The 21,827-nt window shown below is 38.3% G+C and overlaps 1 protein-coding gene across 1 annotated transcript in view; it reads left to right on the top strand.

Moving 5' to 3' along the window:
• Positions 1–21,827, top strand: part of STK3 (serine/threonine kinase 3) — a 248,629-nt gene that overhangs the window by 37,915 nt on the left and 188,887 nt on the right. Inside the window, exon 4 of the mRNA XM_080646972.1 lies at positions 1,099–1,213. Coding sequence (XP_080503098.1) covers positions 1,099–1,213 — 115 coding nt within the window. The remainder of the gene's footprint in view (positions 1–1,098; positions 1,214–21,827) is intronic.

Raw genomic sequence — 21,827 nt, 5'->3', positions numbered from 1 at the left:
GTGGTCTCTTCATGTAGTCTTTTCTACTACTTTCCATTTTTATTGTTGTTTTTGCTTATTTAATTCCTGTGTCTTATTTATCTTACACTGATGACACTTTTCATGATAGCTGCTACTACAAAGAAATATCTGTTGAACAAGTTGTCCCCTAAACATACCATTCTTAATTTTTTCCTTTCTATTTACGTGCCTTTGCTCATGGCTTTTCCCTTTTCTGGAATGTTCTTATGTCTCTTTTCTACCTACATTTTGAAGTTTAACCTTTTTTTCATAAGTCAGCTCCCTTCTTTTCTACGGAGTTTTCTCGAATGGCTCCTGCATGGCCACATCCTCTTTGAGCTCTTACAGCATTTTAGCTCTGTGCTATTTAGTTTATGCCACCTCGTATTTTTCATCTTTTTATGTGAATGTGGATAGTATGCCTCTTTGAGTTCTGCAAAGTGTTTTACACATCAGTGTAAATAGCATACCATTAATAAATTTAATGGTGGTCATTTTTCTTTTTGTTAAGTTTTCCTAAAACAACTTGGCTATAAACACAGTTTATTCTGCTCTGAAAGACATAAAATCTTAGTTCAGAAATACTTTAAATTGTTAAAAATTTTAATTATCTGAATTTAAAGCAAAAAAACATTTTTTCTCTCCAGAATTTTCAAAGGCCAAAATGAAAGAGAATTAAAAAAAAATTTTTGGTCCCATTGAAATATAAAGTCTTTTAAAGTTGAATGTTAATATTTTATTTGAAAAATCCTTTGGAAGATTTGTATTTAAAATGCTTTAGTTAAAGAAAAATATTTTCATTTGTTCCTTATGTTAAATAGTAGTTCTTTACCAAAACAAGCCTTAGTTTCTTGGGAATCACTTGAAAATGTTTGGGCCTCCTCTGGGTTGTAATCCTTTTAAATTTCATCCATCAGTTAAAGACTAATTAAGACAGTTGGTGAACTCTACATATAGACAAACCAGTGTATAATAGAAGTTTAGTAATTAAGTTTACTTATGGGAACATTATGAAATGTTGAAATACTTTGCTTTGGGATTAAGAAATCATTTTCTTTGGGAATTAACTAAGCTTAATTGTCTATATATTTTTTGTAGCCCCTATGTTGTAAAGTACTATGGCAGTTACTTTAAGAATACAGACCTCTGGATTGTTATGGAGTACTGTGGTGCTGGCTCTGTCTCGGATATAATTAGATTACGAAACAAGACAGTAAGTATTTTTAAATTGTTTTGTTAATCTCGTTTCTAAAGATTCATATTTAGAATTTGACTAGGTAATATTTTGTTACAAAGAAAATATTAGTGTGGAAAAAAGAAAAAGTTTTAGAGTGTAAAAGGATCTAGTTTAAGGCATGAGAACCAGCCACATATCTTTATGGCAAACTTCGGAGTCATATGATTGTGTAATTTATTTATTGGGATTAATGTTTGGTAAGTCACCAAGAACCTACTATGGTGCTCCTCTTTTTCATTTTGAATCATTGTGCACAATCTTTATTAACTTGAGTTCAATAAATTATGGCTAGAATTTTATTTAAAGTTCATAGTATTCATGGCATTTCTTTACTTTAGTTTTCTATGTTATAATCTATGACTGTAAGCAGTTGAAGTTTTATATTTCTGAATTTTTAAAAATAATTGAAAAATAATTCTTGTCTTTATTTTTCCAAATAATATTGTCAGGATATTTGAAAGTGATAGAGTTAGACTATAGCGTTGTAATTTTGTGAATTTAGCTTAGTGAAAGATGTTAATAATAGCTTTTGATGGTTATATTTTAACCCTAAGTAAAAGTTATCTATTTACAAAATTGTTTACTTTCAGCCAGCAATACATCTAGTTTTCTTAGATAATTTATAAGGACAAGAGTGCCATTTTAATCTGTGAATGATTCAGAAGAATCATCAGTGAAATAATTTGTAATTTTGTAGAACAGTAACCCAGTTACTATATGACATTATTATATGTTATCAGACATGTTTAGTAGAATACATTCAGAAAAATACTTAACTACTTGAGTCAATTTGTGGTTAACCAGAATCATTTTAAAGTTTGATTGGGGATGGAAGTTGTAAGTTTATCCTACTAATATTTTTTCTGTTAGAGAAAATAAATAGGATTTCTTTTGAAGGGAGTGAAATAAATTTAAATAATCTCTGTTTTGACAGAATGGATTAAGTGATTTGAGACATTCTAGTTATATATTTGAGAATTTCTGTGGTGCTTAACTAGCATTTATGTAAATCAGATAACTCTTGAGTGGCAGAACAATGCTTTAAAGGAAAATAATTATACTTCAGTTAGAGATGTGATTTAAAACTATTTTAGGGATAAACTCCGTGCATTTGGTGTTTAAAATTACCAGGTAGAAATATGAAGTACAAGTATGTGAAATGGAAAATCTGTTGTTTTGATTGTAAATATTAATGTTACCATTTTGAATAGCTAGAAAGTATTTGATCCAAGTACTTAATTTCTTGTCAATAATTACATACTGTGAAGGTATACTGTAGTTGTATGAGATGAATATGGAAGGGATCCTTATCCTTGGGAATCTCCTTCACCACTTAGGAAAGGAAAGATGTTAGTTTATATGCATTGTTTTTTAGAAGACAGAAGCTACTGAACATGTTGCAGAGTCATATATTGGGAATAGTCTAATTGCTATTCTCATAGAAAGTGATCCTTGGGCCTGGGGTGGTATGGAGGAATCTGACTGCCAGATGTGAAAAAGAACCCAGAGCTGCATGATATGGATCAGGATCTGGAGGTATATTGACACTGGTTGTTGCCTTAATAATAGCTCCTGTTAAATCTCAAGATTATTTGTATCCTACTTTTTCTTCATTTATGTATTATCTAAAAGGAGTACCATTGTTACGAAGGTGAGCAATATATGGATATGTATCATCCCATTTTAAAAAATGCCTTGACATTTGTAAACATTTGATCAAATCATAGGAATGTTAACTGGAGTGATAACCTTGATTGTCTGACTTCAGAGTCATGGTTGTTACTTATTGGCTGGTTTTCAGAAATGTGACCAGTGAAATAGTTGTCCTTGGTCTATTTAAAACTCACTCTGAGAGTTATTGTTTTCATGGTCACAGAACAATCAATCATTTCCTAAAAGTATGGGAACCTTTTTTTTTACGGTTTCTATGGTCTTTTGTTTTTATTGTATGTTTTGTTGTTTCTGTTAGTTCTAGATACATTTTTTAAAACTCGTTTTTAAAATATATATATGTTTTTATTGATTTCAGAGAGAGGAAAGGAGAAGGAGAGAGAGATGGGAACATCAGTGATGAGAGAGAATCCTCTATAAGCTGTCTCCTGCAAGCCCATGCTCCCTATTGGGCATTGAGCCAGCAACGGGGTCCCGTGCCCTGACCAGGAATTGAACTGTGACCTCCTGGTTCATGGGTCCATGCTTAACTACAAGGAAACACTGGCTGGGCCCTATATACATTTTAAATAGCATGAGGCATTCTCATTGTTTTATATTGTCAGTGTTTGTATTTACTTATATATAAAGTATTTATGCTTCTTATTGCTCTTTATTCTTTTCTGCATTTCTCAGTTGCTTGAAGAACAATGTCCTTTAGTGTTTCCTTATGTGTGGAGATGATGGTGATAAGATCTCAGATTTTTTAAATAGAGAAATGTTATTTCACTTCATTTTTGAACAATGTATTTGCTGAGTAAAGAATTTTAGGTTGGCACTCTTTTAGATTTTTTTGTTTTAAGAGGAATGACTTTAGGAAAACCACCTAAGAAACCTACTTTTTGCAGAATTATACTTCTCTTTGAAAGAAATCTCATTAGGGATGAAGTATTCTTCATCAATTACTAATTGATATTTTTTTAAAAAAATATTTATTGCTTAAAATATTACATATGTCTCCTTTTTCCCCTGTTGACCTCTCCCTAGCCACTCCCATTCCCCCCAGCACATGCCTCACCCCCCTAGTGTCTGTGTCCATTGGTTAAGCTTATATGCGTGCATACCAGTCCTTTGGTTGATCTCTTAACCCCCACTCCCTCTCCTGCCTTCCCTCTGAAGTTTGATGGTCTGTTCAGTGTTACTCTGTCTCTGGCTCTATTTTTGTTCATCGGTTTCTGATGTTCATTATATTTCACAAATGAGTGAGATCATGTGATGTTTATCTTTCTCTGACTGGCTTATTTCACTTAGCTCTCCATGTCCATCCATGCTATTGCAAATGGTAAGAGTTCTTTCTTTTTTGCAGCAGCATAGTATTCCATTCCACAGTTTTTTAATCTACTCATCTGCTGATGGGCACTTAGGCTGTTTCCAAATCTTAGCTATTGTAAATTGTGCTGCTATGAACATAGGGGTGCATATGTCCTTTCTAATTGGTGTTTCTGATTTCTTTGGATATATTCCTAGAAGTGGGATTACTGGGTCAAATGGAACTTCCATTTTTAATTTTTTTAGGAAACTCCATACTGTTTTCCACAGTGGTTGCACCAGTCTGCATTTCCACCTGCAGTGCACGAGGGTTCCTTTTTCTCTGCATCCTTGCCAGCACTTGTCGTTTGTCGATTTGTTGATGGCAGCCATTCTGACAGGTGTGAGATGGTTTCTCATCCTTGTTTTGATTTGCATCTCTCGGATGATTAGTGACTTTGAGCATGTTTTTATGTCTCATGGCCTTCTGTATGTCCACTTTTGAAAAGTGTCTGTTTAAGTTCTTTGCCTATTTTTTTGATTAGATTGTTTATCTTCCTTTTGTTAAGATGTATGAGTTCCCTATAAATTTTGGAGATTAGGCCCTTATTGGATATGACATTGGCAAATATGTTCTCCCATGCAGTGGGCTTTCTTGTTTTGTTGATTGCTTCTTTTGCTGTGCAGATTGCTATCTATTTTTGATCAGATGTTTTCTTGACGATTAAAGGCAAAAAAACCAAGCCAAATTTGATTACGTTGCATAGTTTTTAAAAAACATTGAAGTTTGAGGAATTTTAAGCTGGCTACAGAGTAGGTGGAAGCTATACTCCCCTGCTCCTGGTACCAAACCAGATTTATGGCTAAATTATAGAGCAGTCAGCCCGAATAACCAGCTGAAGGCTAGCTGAACTGAAATATTATAACCAAGGATTTATAGAAGAAGCCTGGTAAGAAGGTCTGAGATGTGAAAAGGGCTGGTCACTGCACCCATGTGTGGCAGCAGAGAAGCTGGAGGTATATTTTGGCTGCAAAATTCCCTTCCCACAGGAGTGTGGGGTCTCAACTCCATGCAGGGATCCCCAACCCAGAGCAATGGAGATGGAAAGATGAGCCTTCATAGCATCTATTGTTACAGCACCAGCCTGGAGAGTGCACTGCCCCATCCTCCAGCTATTGGCAACCGCTCTGCTGTGTTCATGTCCTGCAGAGAGGTCTTTTGGCTGCACCCACCAGGGACCTTTTGGGTATTCTTTTTCTGGAGAAGCTCTTGGTGGAAACTCAGATAGTGATTGATTGTGTAGCTCTGGAAATGGGTCCATTCTTCCCCACCTTGAGTGCACAGGTGGTGTGGCCACACCTACTTGTTGAATCAGTGGGCCTGCCCTGCCACTCCGTTGCCCCACCCTGCTGAGTTCAGTTGGGCAGAGGGATGAGAGGACCATGCAGAGCTGGGACTTTCAGATATCTTCTGGGGAGGCTTTTGTCTGGGAATCAGACAGGCCAGTGCTGGGTTGTGTGGCTATATCACGGGGTGGAGCACTCCTATCTCCCCTGCAAGCTCAGCCCATGCTATCCTGGGAAGGGGAAGTGCCTACCCCAAATGGGAGACTTGTTTAGATTGGCCTTCCCAAGTCTCAGCGGCTCCATCCGGCTGAGCTCAGTTCTGTGAAGGGAAGGGTGTGCTGTTCAGAGCTGGGACATCCAGAGTGTGTCTCCCTCAGAGGCTCTTGTCTGAGTCCAGGCCAAATGCTTGGCCCCCTCCTGTAGGCTGAGCCAGCACCACCTCCAATGGGAGACTTATTTTTTAATCCTCACCTAAGGATATGTTTTTTATTGATTTTAGAGAGAGGAAGGGAGAGAGAGAAACATCGATGTGAGAGAAAAACATCGATTGGTTGCTTCCCCTATATGCTCTGACTGGGAATCAAACCCACAAACTTTTTGGTATACAAGACAACACTCCAACCAACTGAGTTATCTAGCCAGGGCCCAATTAGAGACTTTTAAGGCCTGTCCTCCTGAGCCGTGATAGCTCAGCCCCGCTGAGCTTGCTCCTGCAGGAGACGGCTGACTGCACCCAACCTGAACCTGTGGCGCGCTCCTCCTAGGGGAGCTAGAGTTGGAGATAGCAGCAGAGATGAGTGGGTTGACTCTGAAGTAGGGGCCACTTTCCCCTCATGAAACGCCTGACTGCAGCTCCAACATCCCACTAGCCCTGTCCTGACCGTGGTCACCCTGTCCTACCCAGCTCATGACCTAAGGAAGGGTCTGTGCATTTCAGTCAGCCTGTGCCCACTCTACAGTCTTTCTTTGGAAGGCTCTAGAGCAGTGGTTCTCAACCTTTCTAATGCCGCGACCCTTTAATACGGTTCCTCAGGTTGTGGTGACCCCCAACCATAAAATTATTTTCGTTGCTACTTCATAACTGTAATTTTGCTACTGTTATGAATCGTAATGTAAATATCTGTGTTTTCCGATGGTCTTAGGCGACCCTGCTAGCTGTTCGCAACCTGTGGGTCGCGACATGCAAACATTGGAAAACAGATATTTACATTACGATTCATTAACAGTAGCAAAATTACAGTTATGAAGTCGCAACGAAAATAATTTTATGGTTGGGGGTCACCACAACATGAGGAACTGTATTAAAGGGTCACGGCATTAGGAAGGTTGAGAACCACTGCTCTAGAGGAAGACCAGGCCTCTAGGGGAGGTGGAGTAGCTGACATGTGGAAGTAGACCTTAGGGAACCTTAGACCTTTTATAGATCTGCCCCAGCTCAAAGCTGGAGGAAGCTGACCATTGTACACAGACTGGCCCCTCCCATACACAGTCCCAGTAGATGTAGCCACAAATAGTGAATAGCGTGATACTTCCAGACAGGTAGTTCAAGATGTTGGTTACACACAACATCTGACATAAACCTGTACCTGAACCTCATGCAAGTGGACCCAGAACCGGTGCTGGGCTTTAGACCACACCAGAGGTTGACCCAACTAGCCACACAAGCAGGACACCCAAAGGGCGATTCCTGAAGGCACCAGACACTGCTGTGAACAACTTTGCCTTGGGGGGCAGTCCGAGCAGAGTGACTCAAACTAGGTGATTGAGGTTTATCTTATAGTCAGCCAGCCTGACAGGTTAACTCCACCTATGAAAGGGCCAAGAGCATTTAAGATACAACTGCAACAGGAGGGTGATATAATCCACAAGAAACATTCCCGGCCGAGCTTAGGTGATCTGGAAGATTGTGCCACTGGGCTCAACAAGACACATACATCATAAAGCCATAATAATAATTTTGGGGGGTGGAGTGGGGGGGGGGCCATGGGGGGATATGGACACGTATGTAATACCTTAATCAATAAAAAAGAAATAGAGAAAAAAATAAAAGACACGAAAATAAATTTTGTGAGTCATAACAGATCTACTTAATATGCATGCAAAATGGGGAGAAAAAGAAATATGCCCCAAATGAAAGAACAAGAGAAATCCCAGAAAAGTAATTAAATGAAATGGAAGCAACCAAATACCAGATGCAGAATTTAAAACAATGGTTATAAGGATACTCAAGGTCCTTAGGGGAAAAATGGATGATCTCTGTGAGAACTTCACCGAAGAGGTAGTAAGCATTAAAAAGGACATGGAAATCATAAAAAAGAACCAGTTAGAAGTGAAGAATACAATATCTGAAATGAAAAATACACTAGAGGAATCAACAGCAGGTTAGATGAAACAGTGGATTGGATAAACTATTTAGAGGACAAGGTAACAGTAATCACGCAAGCAGAGTATCAAAAAGAAAAGAGAATTCAAAAAATGAGGAAAGTTTAAGGGGCCTCTGGGACAACATCAGGTATAACAATATCCACATCATAGGGGTACCAGAAAGAGAAGAGTGAGCAAGGGATAGATAAACTGTGTGAAGAAATAATGGCTGAAAACTTTTCTAACTTGGTGAAGGAAAAAGTCACACAAATTCAAGAAGTGCAGAGAGTCCCAATCAAGATGAATCGCAAGACCTAAACCAAGACACATCATAATTAAAATGGCATAGGTTAAAGGCACAGAGAGAATCTTAAAAGCAACAAAAGAAAGATAGTTCCTTGCCTGCAAGGGAGCTCCCATAGGCTGTCAGCTGATTTCTCAACTGAAACACTTCAGTCCAGAAAGGATTGGCATGAAATAGTAAAAGTGATAAAAAGCCAGGTCCTACAACCAAGACTACTACAGCAAGGCTATCATTTAAAATTGAAGGCAAAATAAAGAGCGTCCCAGACCAAAAGAAGCTAAAGGAGTTCATTATGACCAAACCAGTATTGCAAGAAATGTTAAAGGTCCTGCTTTAAGGAGAAGAAATAGAGGAACATAGGTATAAAAAATAAAATGGCAATAAGTAAGTACCTATGAAAAATAACCTTAAGTGTAAATTGGATAGCTGAATGGATGAGAAAACATGATCCATATGTATGCTGTCTACAAGAGACCCTACTTATATCTGACAAAATAGACTTCAAAACAAAGGCCATACCAGGAGATAAAGAAGGTCACTACATAATACTAAAGGGTTTGATCTAACAAGAGGCTATAACTCTTATAAACATATATGCAATCAACATAGGAGCACCTAAAAAAAAAACAAAAACAAAAACAAACAAACAAAAAAAACACACACACACAAAAAATAGGAGCACCTAAATATATAAAGAAAATCTTGGTGGACATTATGGGAGAAATCAACAGCAATACAGTCATAGTAGGGGATTTTAACACCCCTCTAACATCAGTGGGTAGATCTTCCAGACAAAAAAATAAACAAGGCAATCACGACCTTAAATGACACACTGGATCAGATAGATTTAATTGATATCTTCAGAGCATTTCACCCCAAAGCAGCAGGATATACATTCTTTTCAAGTGCATATGGAACATTTTCTAGGTTAGTCCACATGTTATGACACAAAACAAGTCTTAATCAATTCAAGAAGATTTAAATTCATATCAAGATCTTCTCTGACCATAATCATATCAAACTAGAAATCACAAGAAAAAACTGAAAAACACAAAAAGACTTGGAGGCTAAATAACATGTTACTAATCAATGAATGGGTTAACAGTGAGATAAAAGGAAGAAATCACAAGTTACCTGGAAACAAATGACCATGAACACATAACAACCCAAAATCTATGGGACACAGTGAAAACAGTCCTGAAAGGGAAGCTCGTAGCATTATAAGCGTACTCCAAGAAGCAAGAAAAGTCTTAAATAAACAGTCTAACCCTACACCTAAAAGAACTAGAAAAAGAACAACAAACAAAGCATAGAGTAAGTAAAAGGAAGGAAATAATAAAGATTAGATTGGAAATAAAGGACAGAGTCTAAAAAAACAATACAAAAGATCAATGAAACCAAGAGCTGGTTCTTTGAAAAGATAAACATTGATGAACCTTTAACCAGACTCATCAAGAAAAAAAGAGAGAGGACCTATATCAATAAAATCAGAAATGAAAGAGGAGAAGTAACAACTGACACCACAGAAATGCAAATAATTGTAGGAGAATACTATAATCAACCATATTCCAACAAATTGGGCAACCAGAGTGAAATGGGTAAATTCCTAGAAACATACAATCTTCCAAAACTGAATCAGGAAGCATCAGAAAATTTGAATAGATAATTACAACTAATGAAATCGAAGCAGTAAGCAAAAAACTCACAGCAAACAAAAGTCCTTGTTTTACTGTCCCCAGCTTTAATAAATGTTTCCTCATAGCCACCTGGACTCCTGTTGTGAAATTTTTCCTGCATGAAGTCGAACCCACACACTACTGGCTGGCCCTAGGCAAACCCACAGCAGACCCCCTAAGGGCCAGGTTCCCTTTCTGGTAACAAAGGGGTCTAAACCGGATGACCATTGATATATTAGGGGAGGAAGGTCACCTTGGGAGTGAGGTCCTTGTTTTCACAGTTTTGCCCCTTGAAGGTCACCAGGGCAGAAAGCACCTGGGGCTTTCTGCCCTGGTGACCTTCTATATCTGGCCCATTGTCCTTGCTCGGCCCCTGTCTAGCTAACTGCCAACCACACCCTGTGAATAAATAGTTAAAAAGCCAATATATTTTAAAATGAATGACATTAATATATCTAAACACGTATGCATTTCAAATGTTAGAGGTTGCAGAGTAGAAATACACAACTCTGTGAAAGGGAGGCTTTAAAAGATAGAGTATATTTCTGATGAGAGGCTTTCTAAAGGCTCTCACAATGATCTTTGCATAATTGTAATGTTTCGCCTTGACATATGGAAGAAATAGTCTGTGTTTTATGCGTTTATTATATACTTGGAAATGTTCTAAGAAAATGCCTAAGATTATTCTCTTCCCTTTTGGCCTATTTATTGATTGGAGTACTTATTTTAATTCAAGCTAATACAATGAATTTTAGTTTGGCTCTTCCACAAACTAGTTTTGTGATCTGGACGGGGAATTCAGCTTCATCTGTTAAATAATAAGTAGCATTTATATAGTGCTTTACATTTTACTTGGCAATTTTATTTACATTTTGTTTGAATGGAAAGATTCAAAACACAATAATTTATCTAGGCTCAGAGCTCTGCACTGGAAGTACAAATAACTCTTAACAAATGTTGCTCTTGTTGCATAGTTTGCACATTAGCTGAGCAATGGTAATATGCATGTAAAAAGCTAAATTTCCTTTGTGAATTGAGTTCTTTAGGAGTAGAATAGGTGAAGCACTTAGCAAGGAAGTTCAGAGAGAGCTCCATGGGAGAGAGAACCCTTTAGCAGGTCTTGGAAGTGGAGGTATCATCTCCCATTAGAATGCAAGCTCCAGGATGGCAGTGTTTTTGTCTTTGTTCACTGTTTTATCTGTTCCTAGGACAGTGCCTGGCATGTGTGATTCTCAGTATATACTTGTCACATGAATGAATGAGTGAATGAGTGAGTCAGAGAAGAGAGGGCAAAGGACATCTTGAAAGGGGAATAATGATCTCTTAAAGTTCCATCTCTAAAAGTCCAATGTCATACATACTCTTAGGTCACCTAAAGGAGAATGTTCCAGCATCTGTTTTAAATGGATTTACTTTTCTCATGCTTTAATCAATTGCTCAGAATTGTTGCCACATTTTAGATTGCTGGATCTTTGTTAGGATTATGATGTTACATAATTTTTTGTTTTTTTCCTGGAGTTTTTCTTATTTTTTTCATGTTGAGAAAAGCAGCATATGCCATCTTTATCATTTTGCTAATAATGTCTTCTAGCTTCTTACTAATTTTGTCCGTTTCCTGGAATTTATGTGATTCTTTGAGAGAACATTCTTTGGAGCTTCCTGATTTCTTGTTCTAATGTGGACTCATTGCTTTTTAGGTCTGCTGTACAGCTGCATCCTTGGAATTTCTTTTCACTGGACTCCTGGGTTAGTGCCACTGTTTTCTTGTATATTTCCTATTTCCTTGGTTTTTCACCCCTGTTCTGTATTCTTTCTAAACTGTCTTCATGATATAAGAATAAGAGGTCAACTGTTTGAGTCCTTGCACATCTGAAAATGTCTTTATTTTGCTTTCATACTTGGTTTGATAGTTAGCTTATGTAGACTTACAGAAAAAAAGTTTCTCTCAGTGCTTTGAGAATTTTCCTGCATCATCTTCCATCCAGTGTTGCTCACGTTATAGCTCATGCCTGTCAAGAGTCTTGTTTGTTTGTAGGTTTCCTTCGCTGTCTTTGGAACTTTTTAGACTTTTCTCTTTATTTTAATGTTTCTGATGTTGCTGAAGGAACAAGATATGCCTAGGTGTACATCCTATTTGATCAGTTATAATCAGCACTTAGTAGTTCCTTTCAAATAAACATTTGTGTTTTTCTTCAGCTTTGGAAACATTTCTTTGATAATTTCCCTATTTTCTTCATTGGCTGGTGAATATCTTCAATTTCATTTGTTTTTTATTTCTCCTAGATTTTCTGTCTTTTTTTTTTTTTTTTTTTTTTCTTTCTCTTTTGAGGGGTATGGTGAGGGTGGTTTCATCTTTTTTTTTCTTCTGACTCTTAACTGAACTTTTAATTTCTGCAGTTATATTTTAATTTACAAGAACTCTTTTGTTTTCGATTATTCCTTTCTCATGACATCTTGATGCAGAAACATGGATGGAAAAACTTTTCTAATCACTGTAAGAATGATAAGATTTTGACAAAGTTATTCTGTTTCCTGAATCATCTTTATTTCTTCTGGGGTTATTGTTTCACTTTTTATATTTACCCTGGTCTTGTCCATGTCAGAGCCCACCCGCTGGAATCTCACTGGAGACATTGGGACAATGCTTTTGACTGGCAGGTATAACGTTAGCATGAATGGGCTGGGAGCTTGCTTTTAGGGACAGGCCCACAGAGGTAGTTTGTTCAGTTTCTTGAGAGAGGAGCCACGCCCTTCCTCCTGCCCCTTTTTTTTTTTTTTTTTTGGCCTCGGGATAAATGCCAGAATGCATGTAAACTGCGTGTACAGGGATGGGGGTAGGGGCAGAGTAGGGATGAGGAGCCAATTCCTGTTCCATTTTCTTTTCAGCCTCTTTGGAAAAAGCTAGCCACCTGTTCCATCCCCCTTCTCACTCCTGCCCTGCCCACCCAGTAGTTCTAACTTGGAGCCCCTCTGGAGTTCACTTGGTAACCACTCCTGTTGTTGCAGACCCCTCTTTGTCTGCTCTTGGCAGTGACTCTCTCCATGAAAATGCTCCCAAGTTTATTATACTCTCTGGTCTTGATTCTTTTGTTACTAGTTGGTTTTGTTTAAAAAATTAACAGTTTAATGAAGTTTCAGGGGGAGGAAAGACAAATAACTAAGCAAATTAACTACAAATTCAGGTTGGTTTTTGAGCCTGAATCAGTGATATTTTCTCCCCCTGCCCCCCACTTGCCTTACGTATACTATATATACTTTCATACTCTTAGGAATATAAATTAATGATTAGAAAGTATAAATTACTTTCAGGAGTAATTTGATAATCTCTTGTAGAGTTAAAGGTATATGTACCCTAGGATCCATCAGCAGTTCTCTGTCTGTACCTGAGAGAAATCTGAGCACAGTTATACAGTGACACTTATACAAGGATGTTGTCACACAGGAAATTAGATGCAAATTTAAATGTTAATCAGCACGAGAGCCTGAACTAGAGGGTTGCTGTTGTTCTTTCAGGCTCCATAATTTTGTAGCTCTTTAGTGAATACAAACTCCGAGAGTAGTATTCTGGCTGAAACCTTTTAGAGTACCCGGTACCCCAGCTGTATTGATGAGACTGACATGAAAATACCAAATAGATTTTGTGTCTTAAAACATGTATAAACTTTCAGTTTGGTACTGAGGAGACATTTTTAGTATCTACTTCTATCAGGAGGAAATCGATTTCTGTAATGGCTGGGAATGGGGTGAGGGAACACAAGATAATGCAGGGGAAATCCCAGACCGAGGAGAGCAACTCCTGAGTTATGTACTGAGGGGGCCAAAAGTAGGTTTGCAGTTGTTTGTTTGGAAAATAATGCAATAGTTAATACAAGAAGGAACTCAGTTGCACATCCTCACAACTGTAAACCTACTTTTGCTCTACCTTGTGTATGTATTTTCCTGAAGGCTGGTGGTGGACTTGTCAAGTAAAAAAAAAATTGAGGACATGTTTTGTATTGATTTTGTTTTTTTAAAGAGAGGAAGGGAGAGGGGGAAAAAGGGAGGGAGGAAAAAAGACAGAGAGAGGGAGAGGGAGAGAGAGAAAGAGAAAGAAACATTGATGTGAGAGAGAAACATCAGTGGGTTGCCTCCTGTGTGTGCCCCGACTGGGGACCGAACTGAGCCACACCAGCCAGGATGAGTCAAGTTTTAGTTAGTTATCACTTTTTGAGAATTGTGAATGACACTTTAAGGCCATTCTGCTTGGTAAATTCTCACTGATACTGATTCTCAACTCCAGCAACAGACATTTGTTAGATTTTGTAAGAACAGTTACTCATACAGTATTGGTATGTGCCAGGCTCTGTTGTTCTAAGCACATTACATACACTGAGTGGCCAGATTGTTATGATCTCTGAACGCATAATAATCTGGCCACTCTGTGTGTGTGTATTAGAGGCCCGGTGCATGAATTTGTGCATGGGTGAGGTCCAGCCAGCCTGGTCAGGGGTTGGGGACATTGGCGCCGTTGGCCGGCCTGCCTGCTGGTCGAACTCCTGGTTGAGGGGACAATTTGCATATTAGCCTTTTATTATATAGGATATACACTGAGTGGCCAGATTATTATGCATTCACAGATCATAATAATCTGGCCACTCGGTGTATATTACTGCATTTAATCCTTATTTGAGCATTGCATGACCATATGAGTGAAGAACTGTTATTGGCCCATTTTTTTAGATAAGAAACTGAGTCATGGACTAGTAAAGTCGATTAGAAGGAAAGAAGGGGTTAAAATTATAACTAATTGCTACAATTGAACTCAGAGTACAGACTCTGGAGCCATACTGTCTGGGTTTGAATCCTGGTTCTGACATGTGAGCTGTGTGATCTTGGGCATGCTTCTTAACCTCTCTGGGACTCATTTTTTTCATCTGCTAACTGGGATAAGAAGACTACCCTACTTCATTGAGTTTCCTAAAGATTACATATGTGTAAAGTGCTAGGAACAGCACCTGGCACATAAAAAGCCCTATGTGTATTTGCTGTTGGTATTGTCATCATCAGCCTATCATCCCAGTTCTGTAGATGGGAGTGTCTTTGCATCATGAACATTACACATGAGATGCCTTTGAGAATAATACAAAGGACTATGGAACCAAGGACAGAAGCCTAGCATTCACTGTTCGTACTTTGGATTATCTTTGTTAATGAAAGGTAACAATGCATAAGCGAGAGCTTGCATTTATAGGTACAGTGAGAGTTTCTTTAATAGAATCAGGCAGTAATTATTCAAAATATACTAGGATAGTTTACCTTGGTGCCCTTAGAATTAATGCCTTGTACATAATAGCCGTTTTAGTAAATGCTTGATTTGTTGTATTTTAAAGATATGTGTTTTGCCTTTATCTTAATTATGTACTACTTCTAGAAGATGATTTTTTTTGTAAAGACACAGATTTTTTTATTAATTAAAGATTTATTTGGAACTTCAAAGTTTGATATTATTTTATTGTTAGTAATAGACTTTTTTATATGTGTGTATTTCTATCCCATAAAGTGCTTTCTGGGGCTTACATTTGCGTCTGTGATATTGGACTAATTCATGTTTGACTTTCCTATTCACTTTGTTGCATGTTCCCCCTTTGTGTAACAGATCCTAGTTCATACAGGATTTACAACTCAATATATATTAAGTGCTTTTTTTGTTGTCTTCTGATCTCTTTTTCAGTAATCTTTTCATGTGGGAAAGGATTTTAAAATGTCTGCCCACTGACCATTTTCACAGTAGAGTATCAGTTCTCTTTCTCTTCAGATCAAGGGATTATAAGCAGCGTGTATATGTGTATATTTACATATGGTGTACGTAGTGAAAGCTTTCATTTTGAATCAGTAGTTCTGGGACTTTTTGATAGATTATTAATCTTTTTTTTTTTTTTTTTTTTTTTGCTAGACATCTGCAATCCAGATTTCATGAAAGACAACCTCTCTCTGCCCTTTTTTTTATATAATAATGGTTAAAATATTCTAGTTATGTTTCCTAATGTATGTACATTGTGTTGAACAGGTTTGTGTTTTTCTGGAAGAATCCCATACATTTTTTTATTGTTTAAAACCTTGACTATTTCATATTCTCAAGCCTCATTTTTTGGGTGGGATGAATTAGAATGGTGAGGGGTGGAAGGAAGTTACTGAGTTGCTCTGCTGTTTTTCCCAGTGTTTTTCTCATATTAAATACCTGAGACCTCCATTAAATTCTTTTTCCCAAGAAGAAGGGGAGAAATTTTTGTTGTAAAGAAGTTGGAATGTGGATTGGACAAGAGAAACCAAGATGGCGGCATAGGTAAACACCTAAACTGCTGCCTCGCACAACAATTTCAAAACTACAACTAAAAGACAAAATGGAAATCATCCAGAACCACAGGAAAGCTGGCTGAGTGGAAATTCTACAACTAGAAGGAAAGAGAAAAGCATATTGAGACTCAGAGGAGCTTCAAAAGGCTGAGGTAGGGAGACGCAAGCGCGGAGAGACCTGGCAGCTGAGTGCGTGGCTGGCTTTCTCAAGCAGGAGGGAGACAGAAGCTCCCGACTGTGCTGAACTCCAGTTCCGGGCGAGACTCTGGGAACCCAGACTCATTCGGGGGGAATCTGAACTGTCAGGAAAAGAGAAAAGCACACTGAGACTCAGGGGAGCTGCTGAAGGCAGAGGTCCAGAGGCGTGCGCGTTCGCGCTGAGAGGGCGGGCAACTGAGTATGTGCTGGCTTTCTCAAGCGGGAGGGAGACGGAAGCTCCCGGCTGCGCTGAACTCCAGTTCCGGGTGAGACTCTGGGAATCCAGACTCATTCGGGGAGAAACTGGACTGTCTGGCAGCGGGCGGAACTTGAGGGTGGCTTTCTCTCAAAGGTGCTTGCAGCGATTACCGAGGGACACTGAGATCCAGGGGCCTCATAGGGCAGGGCTGACGGGAAGCCAAGGCTGTCTTGCTCCTCCCTGAGACTCCGCCCCATCCAAGCTGAGCACAGAGGCTTTTGCAATTTGGCAAGTCTTGTCTCATAAGGGTGTCTCCAGCACAGAAGTTCTCCCAGCGTAGACACAGCTGATCCTCACAGCCAATTGGCCTGGAGGTTAATTCCTCCCAGTGATACCAAGAACAATCAAGACTTAACTACAACAAGGTTGTACACACAGTCCACAAAGGGGTGCACCAAGAGTGTCCACCTCAGGTAACTGGGCCACTGGGCCCTGTAGGACACCTAGCACACAAAACTACTCTACCAACTCAGGGAAGCAGCGAAAATGCGGAGACAAAGAAACAGATCACAAATGAAAGAAATGGAGGAAAGCAAACAACTGGATATAGAGTTCAAAACCACGGTTATAAGGTTTTTCAAGAATTTCCTAGAAAAGGCCGATAAATTTAGCGAGATCCTCGAGGATATGAAAAAGGACCAACTAGAAATTAAACATACACTGACTGAAATAAAAAATATTATACAGAGACCCAAAAACAGACTAGAGGAACACAAAAATCAAGTCAAAGAATTGAAACACAAAGAAGCAAAAAACACTCAACCGGAAAAGCAAAAAGAAAAAAGAATCCAAAAATTTGAAGATAATGTAAGGAGCCTCTGGGACAACCTCAAGCGTACCAACATCCGAATTATGGGGGTGCCAGAAGAAGAGAGAGAGCAAGATACTGAAAACCTATTTGAAGAAATAATGACAGAAAACTTCCCCTGCCTGGTGAAAGAAATAGACTTACAAGTCCAGGAAGCACAGAGAACTCCAAACAAAAGGAACCCAAAAAGGACCACACCAAGACACATCATAATTAAAATGCCAAGAGCAAAAGACAAAGAGAGAATCTTAAAAGCAGCAAGAGAAAAACGGTTAATTACCTACAAGGGAGCACCCATACGATTGTCAGCTGATTTCTCAACAGAAACTATGCAGGCCGGAAGGGAGTGGCAAGAAATATTCAAAGTGATGAAAAGCAAGAACCTACAACCAAGATTACTCTACCCAGCAAAGCTATCATTCAGAATTGAAGGGCAGATAAAGAGCTTCACAGATAAGAAAAAGCTAAAGGAGTTCATCACCACCAAACCAGTATTATATGAAATGCTGAAAGGTATTCTTTAAGAAGAGGAAGAAGATAAAAATTATGAACAACAAATACATATCTATCAACAAGTGAATCTAAAAATCAAGTGAATAAAAAATCTGATTAACAGAATAAACTGGTGAATATAATAGAATCAGGGTCATAGAAAGGGAGTGGACTGACAATTCTAGGGGGGAAAGGGGTATGGGGGGTGGGGGAAGAGACTGGACAAAGATCGTACACCTATGGATGAGGACAGTGCAGGGGAGGTAAGGGCAGAGAGTGGGGTGGGAACCAGGTGGAGGGGAGCTATGGCCGGGGGGGCGGGAAAGAGGAACAATTGTAATAATCTGAACAATAAAGATTTATTAAATTTAAAAAAAAGTTGGAATGTGAAGCTTGATGGATGTGCAGATAAAGTTTTACATATAAGCTTACATGTTACTTTTGAGATTCAGGTATTTCAGAGATTGCTACTTAACTCCTCAAGTTTCTCTAAACCATTGATTTTTTACCAAGGGTTGGTTTGTGTGATTATATTGTGTGTCATAAAAACTAATGGAAACTGAAGCATTGGAGTTTTATAAATTGAGATACCTAAACGAAATATTAAATACGATTTGGAGTAAATATTTATTAGCTGGGGGAGGCAGTACTAGGAAAATGTAGGAAAAAAGAAGACTTTTACGAAAAGTCTGCGTGCTTCTTCTAAAAGACTTTCGTTGCCCCCAATTACTGTTCCCCTTTTGTTTGGGGGCAGGGAACAGAAATAGGCCACGGTGATCTCATACTGTTGAATATCTGGAATCACTACTAGCATTTTTAGAGTTGGTCTGCTCAGTGGGTTGTGCTTGGTACAAACCTCATTTCCAGGAACTTTCCCACTTTTTGGTATTAACAAGTTTATTGCATTAGTTTCTCCTCTTGTTTATGTTACAGATAACCCAGCCTAAACGAGCTTAAGCCAAAAAGGGAATTGATTTGCTCATATATCAAGAGTCTTTGCAGGGCTAGTTTCACATATTCAGGTTGAAACAAATTACTTGAATTCCTCTCATCCTTCCGATACCTCTGTATTGACTCCACTCGCATACAGATTCTTGCTTCATAGGTACACATGTCTGCTAGCAGCTATCAGGGTCATACCTTTTGAGTTGAAATCCAGCAGTCTTGTACCTCACTGCTTCTGAAGAGGTCGTGTGCCTTTCTCTGAGCAAATTGGTGTGGCCATTGAAATGTGATGTGGTAATTGGCTTTGACATGATACCATATATGCTCCTGAAGCTAAGATGGAGCTGACTAATAGGAGTACGTGGTCTGAGGAAGGGGAAGTAATGATTTCCTGAAGGGAAATCAGAATATGTTAGCAGGCCCTAGCCAGTTTGGCTCAGTGGATAGCGTGTCGGCGGACTGAAGGATCCTGGGTTCAATTCCGGTCAAGGGCACATGCCCAAGTTGCAGGAGGCAGCCAATCAATAATTTCCTCTCATTATTGATGTTTCTATCTCTCCCTCTTCCTTCCTCTTTGAAATCAATTAAAAACAAAAAAGAATATGTTAGCAGGAGATAGGCAAATGAATGTTAAAATGGCAAAAAATAACAGGTATTTCTATATGTTTACCAACCATCAAAACAAAATATATCAGGAATTAATCACATAAAAAAAAAATCTTGCCCTGGCTGGTGTTTCTTAGTGGTTAGAGCATTGGCCTGTGTATTGAAGGGTCATGAATTCGATTCCTGGTCAAGGGCATGTACCTGGGTTTCAGAGTCAATCCCTGGCCTCATTTGGGGTGGGTGCAGGAGGCATCTAATCGACGTATTTCTCTCACAGCAATGTTTCTCTCTCTCTCTCTCTCTCTCCCTCTTTTTCTCTCCTTCCCTCTCTTCCTTCCACTCTCTAAAAAAACATAAATAAAAAAATATCCTCAGGTGAGGATTAACAAAATAATCTCTAAAATAACTCTGGAAATGAATGTACAGTGTTAGAAGAGGTATCTAGTGACATTGGGAGTCAAAACTGTTGGGTCCTCAGTCCTTTTTTCTGTTCAGTAAGGGACAATAACGTTGACGCTTCTCAAGGAACTTGTTTGTGCTTTGTAAGGAGTGAATGTTTGCTCTAAGAATTCCCCTGGAAAGTCTACTCATCAGGATTAAAGACCCAGATTCCCTTTAGATCAGGATGGCCTGACCCTGGTGTCCCTGGTCCTTTCTCTTCAAAAGATTTTCTCAACCTAAGCAGGTACTACTGTTCAGGGCTACACTAGAATCTTAAGAGAATGAGTCCTTTTGTGTGGAAAGTAATTATTGCTCCTTATTTAGTGTGTTTTCCATAGAGTGAGATCGAGTTCTAAGTATATTTCTCACATGCCTCTTAACATTCCAAGCCATATCATTAACGTGACCATGCACTGTAGGATTAGACCCCTAGTTTCTCATAGCAATCATGTGCCACGTCTTAATCTTCGATTAAATACATCTTAATACATCCCATCTTTTCTAAATCCTTTGATTGGATTATACACACTTTCCTTTATGATTTTTTTCACATTACAACACAGTCCTCCCAATAGCCTTTCTCTTCTTCTACCTTAACTAAGTAAATTAAGCTTACAAAGGCATTTCGTTGGCTTCCCTCATTGGTACGCTGCCCAGTCTTCACCTTAGTTGCTATTCTTCTTGGCATTTCTCCCAGTCCTATTTCTTTTTCATCGGTCAAGCCCACTTTCATGCACTTTATTTCTAAATTGTATGTTCTTCTCCTGGCAGACTGCCTGTCATTGCCTGATCCTTAGCACACCATGGCGGTGGTCGTTTGGAGCAATGGGGTGTAGTGGAAAGAGTCCTGAATGTGGAACCAGAAGAGCAAGCGTCAGTTCCTGGGTTGTTACTTAGTAGCTTTGTGACCCTGGGTACATTGTGCAACTCCTCTAAATTTCAGATACCTAATCCTAAAATGGACCTAATATCATATTACTTTCCTTACCTACCTCAGTGTTTTCTTGTGAGGAACAAAGATGAGTGTCAGAGCATTTTGTAACCCGTACAAATGAAAATTGCGATTTTATTACTGTTAAAGCTAAAACTTTAAAAAATGGTATTTAGTTTTTAATTAGTAGTGATCTAAGAATTTTATATTTGTTGAAATAGTGGATCTTCTCTAGTATTAGAAACACATATTAAAAATCATTGTGTTTTATCCAGTAAAGTCCTGTTTAACTTTAGAAAATTAAGAAATATGTGTAAGTTAATTTTCTAGATAATGGAAATTTAACTCTTTAGGTGTGGCAGGTCTTTAATTTTAACCATTTTAGATGGAAGTCTTTGAAAATTATTTAACACAATTCTCTATACATTTTAACCAGAATATATAAATCCCACCCCCTTTTATTTATATAAAGTAAGGAGAAAATAAAAGTAATAAGAGCACATTGTAAAAATTCCAGATGGTACAGAAGAGGAACTTAGTGTCTCCACTCATTTCTAAATTTTACTTCCTTTGGGTAATGTTAGTTAACATGTTAGTTAACAGTTTCCTATGGCTTCTTTCAGCACACATGTATGCATATCTTGTTTTATACAAGGGATTTGTACTATATGTGGTGTTCTATTCTTTGCCTTTAAAAAAACTTCTGCTATATCTTAGCTATCTTCCCATTCAATATATACAGGTCTCTCTGTGTGTGTGTGTGTGTATGTGTGTGTGTGTGTGTACATATAATGTGTTTTTTTCAGTACTTTGGAAAAAATAAATTCCAACTTTTCAGTTTTTGTTTTTATAATCAATGCAGAAAACGTTTGTGCATATGTATTGGCATACTTGTGTTGTTATGGTCATTGCATAGATTGTGAAAAAT

This window comes from Plecotus auritus (genome assembly GCF_963455305.1).
Source record: "Plecotus auritus genome assembly, chromosome: 11".
Taxonomy (NCBI): Eukaryota; Metazoa; Chordata; class Mammalia; order Chiroptera; family Vespertilionidae; genus Plecotus; species Plecotus auritus.
Note: the sequence above shows the minus strand (reverse complement) of the source record. Positions and strands in the feature narration are given on the sequence as shown.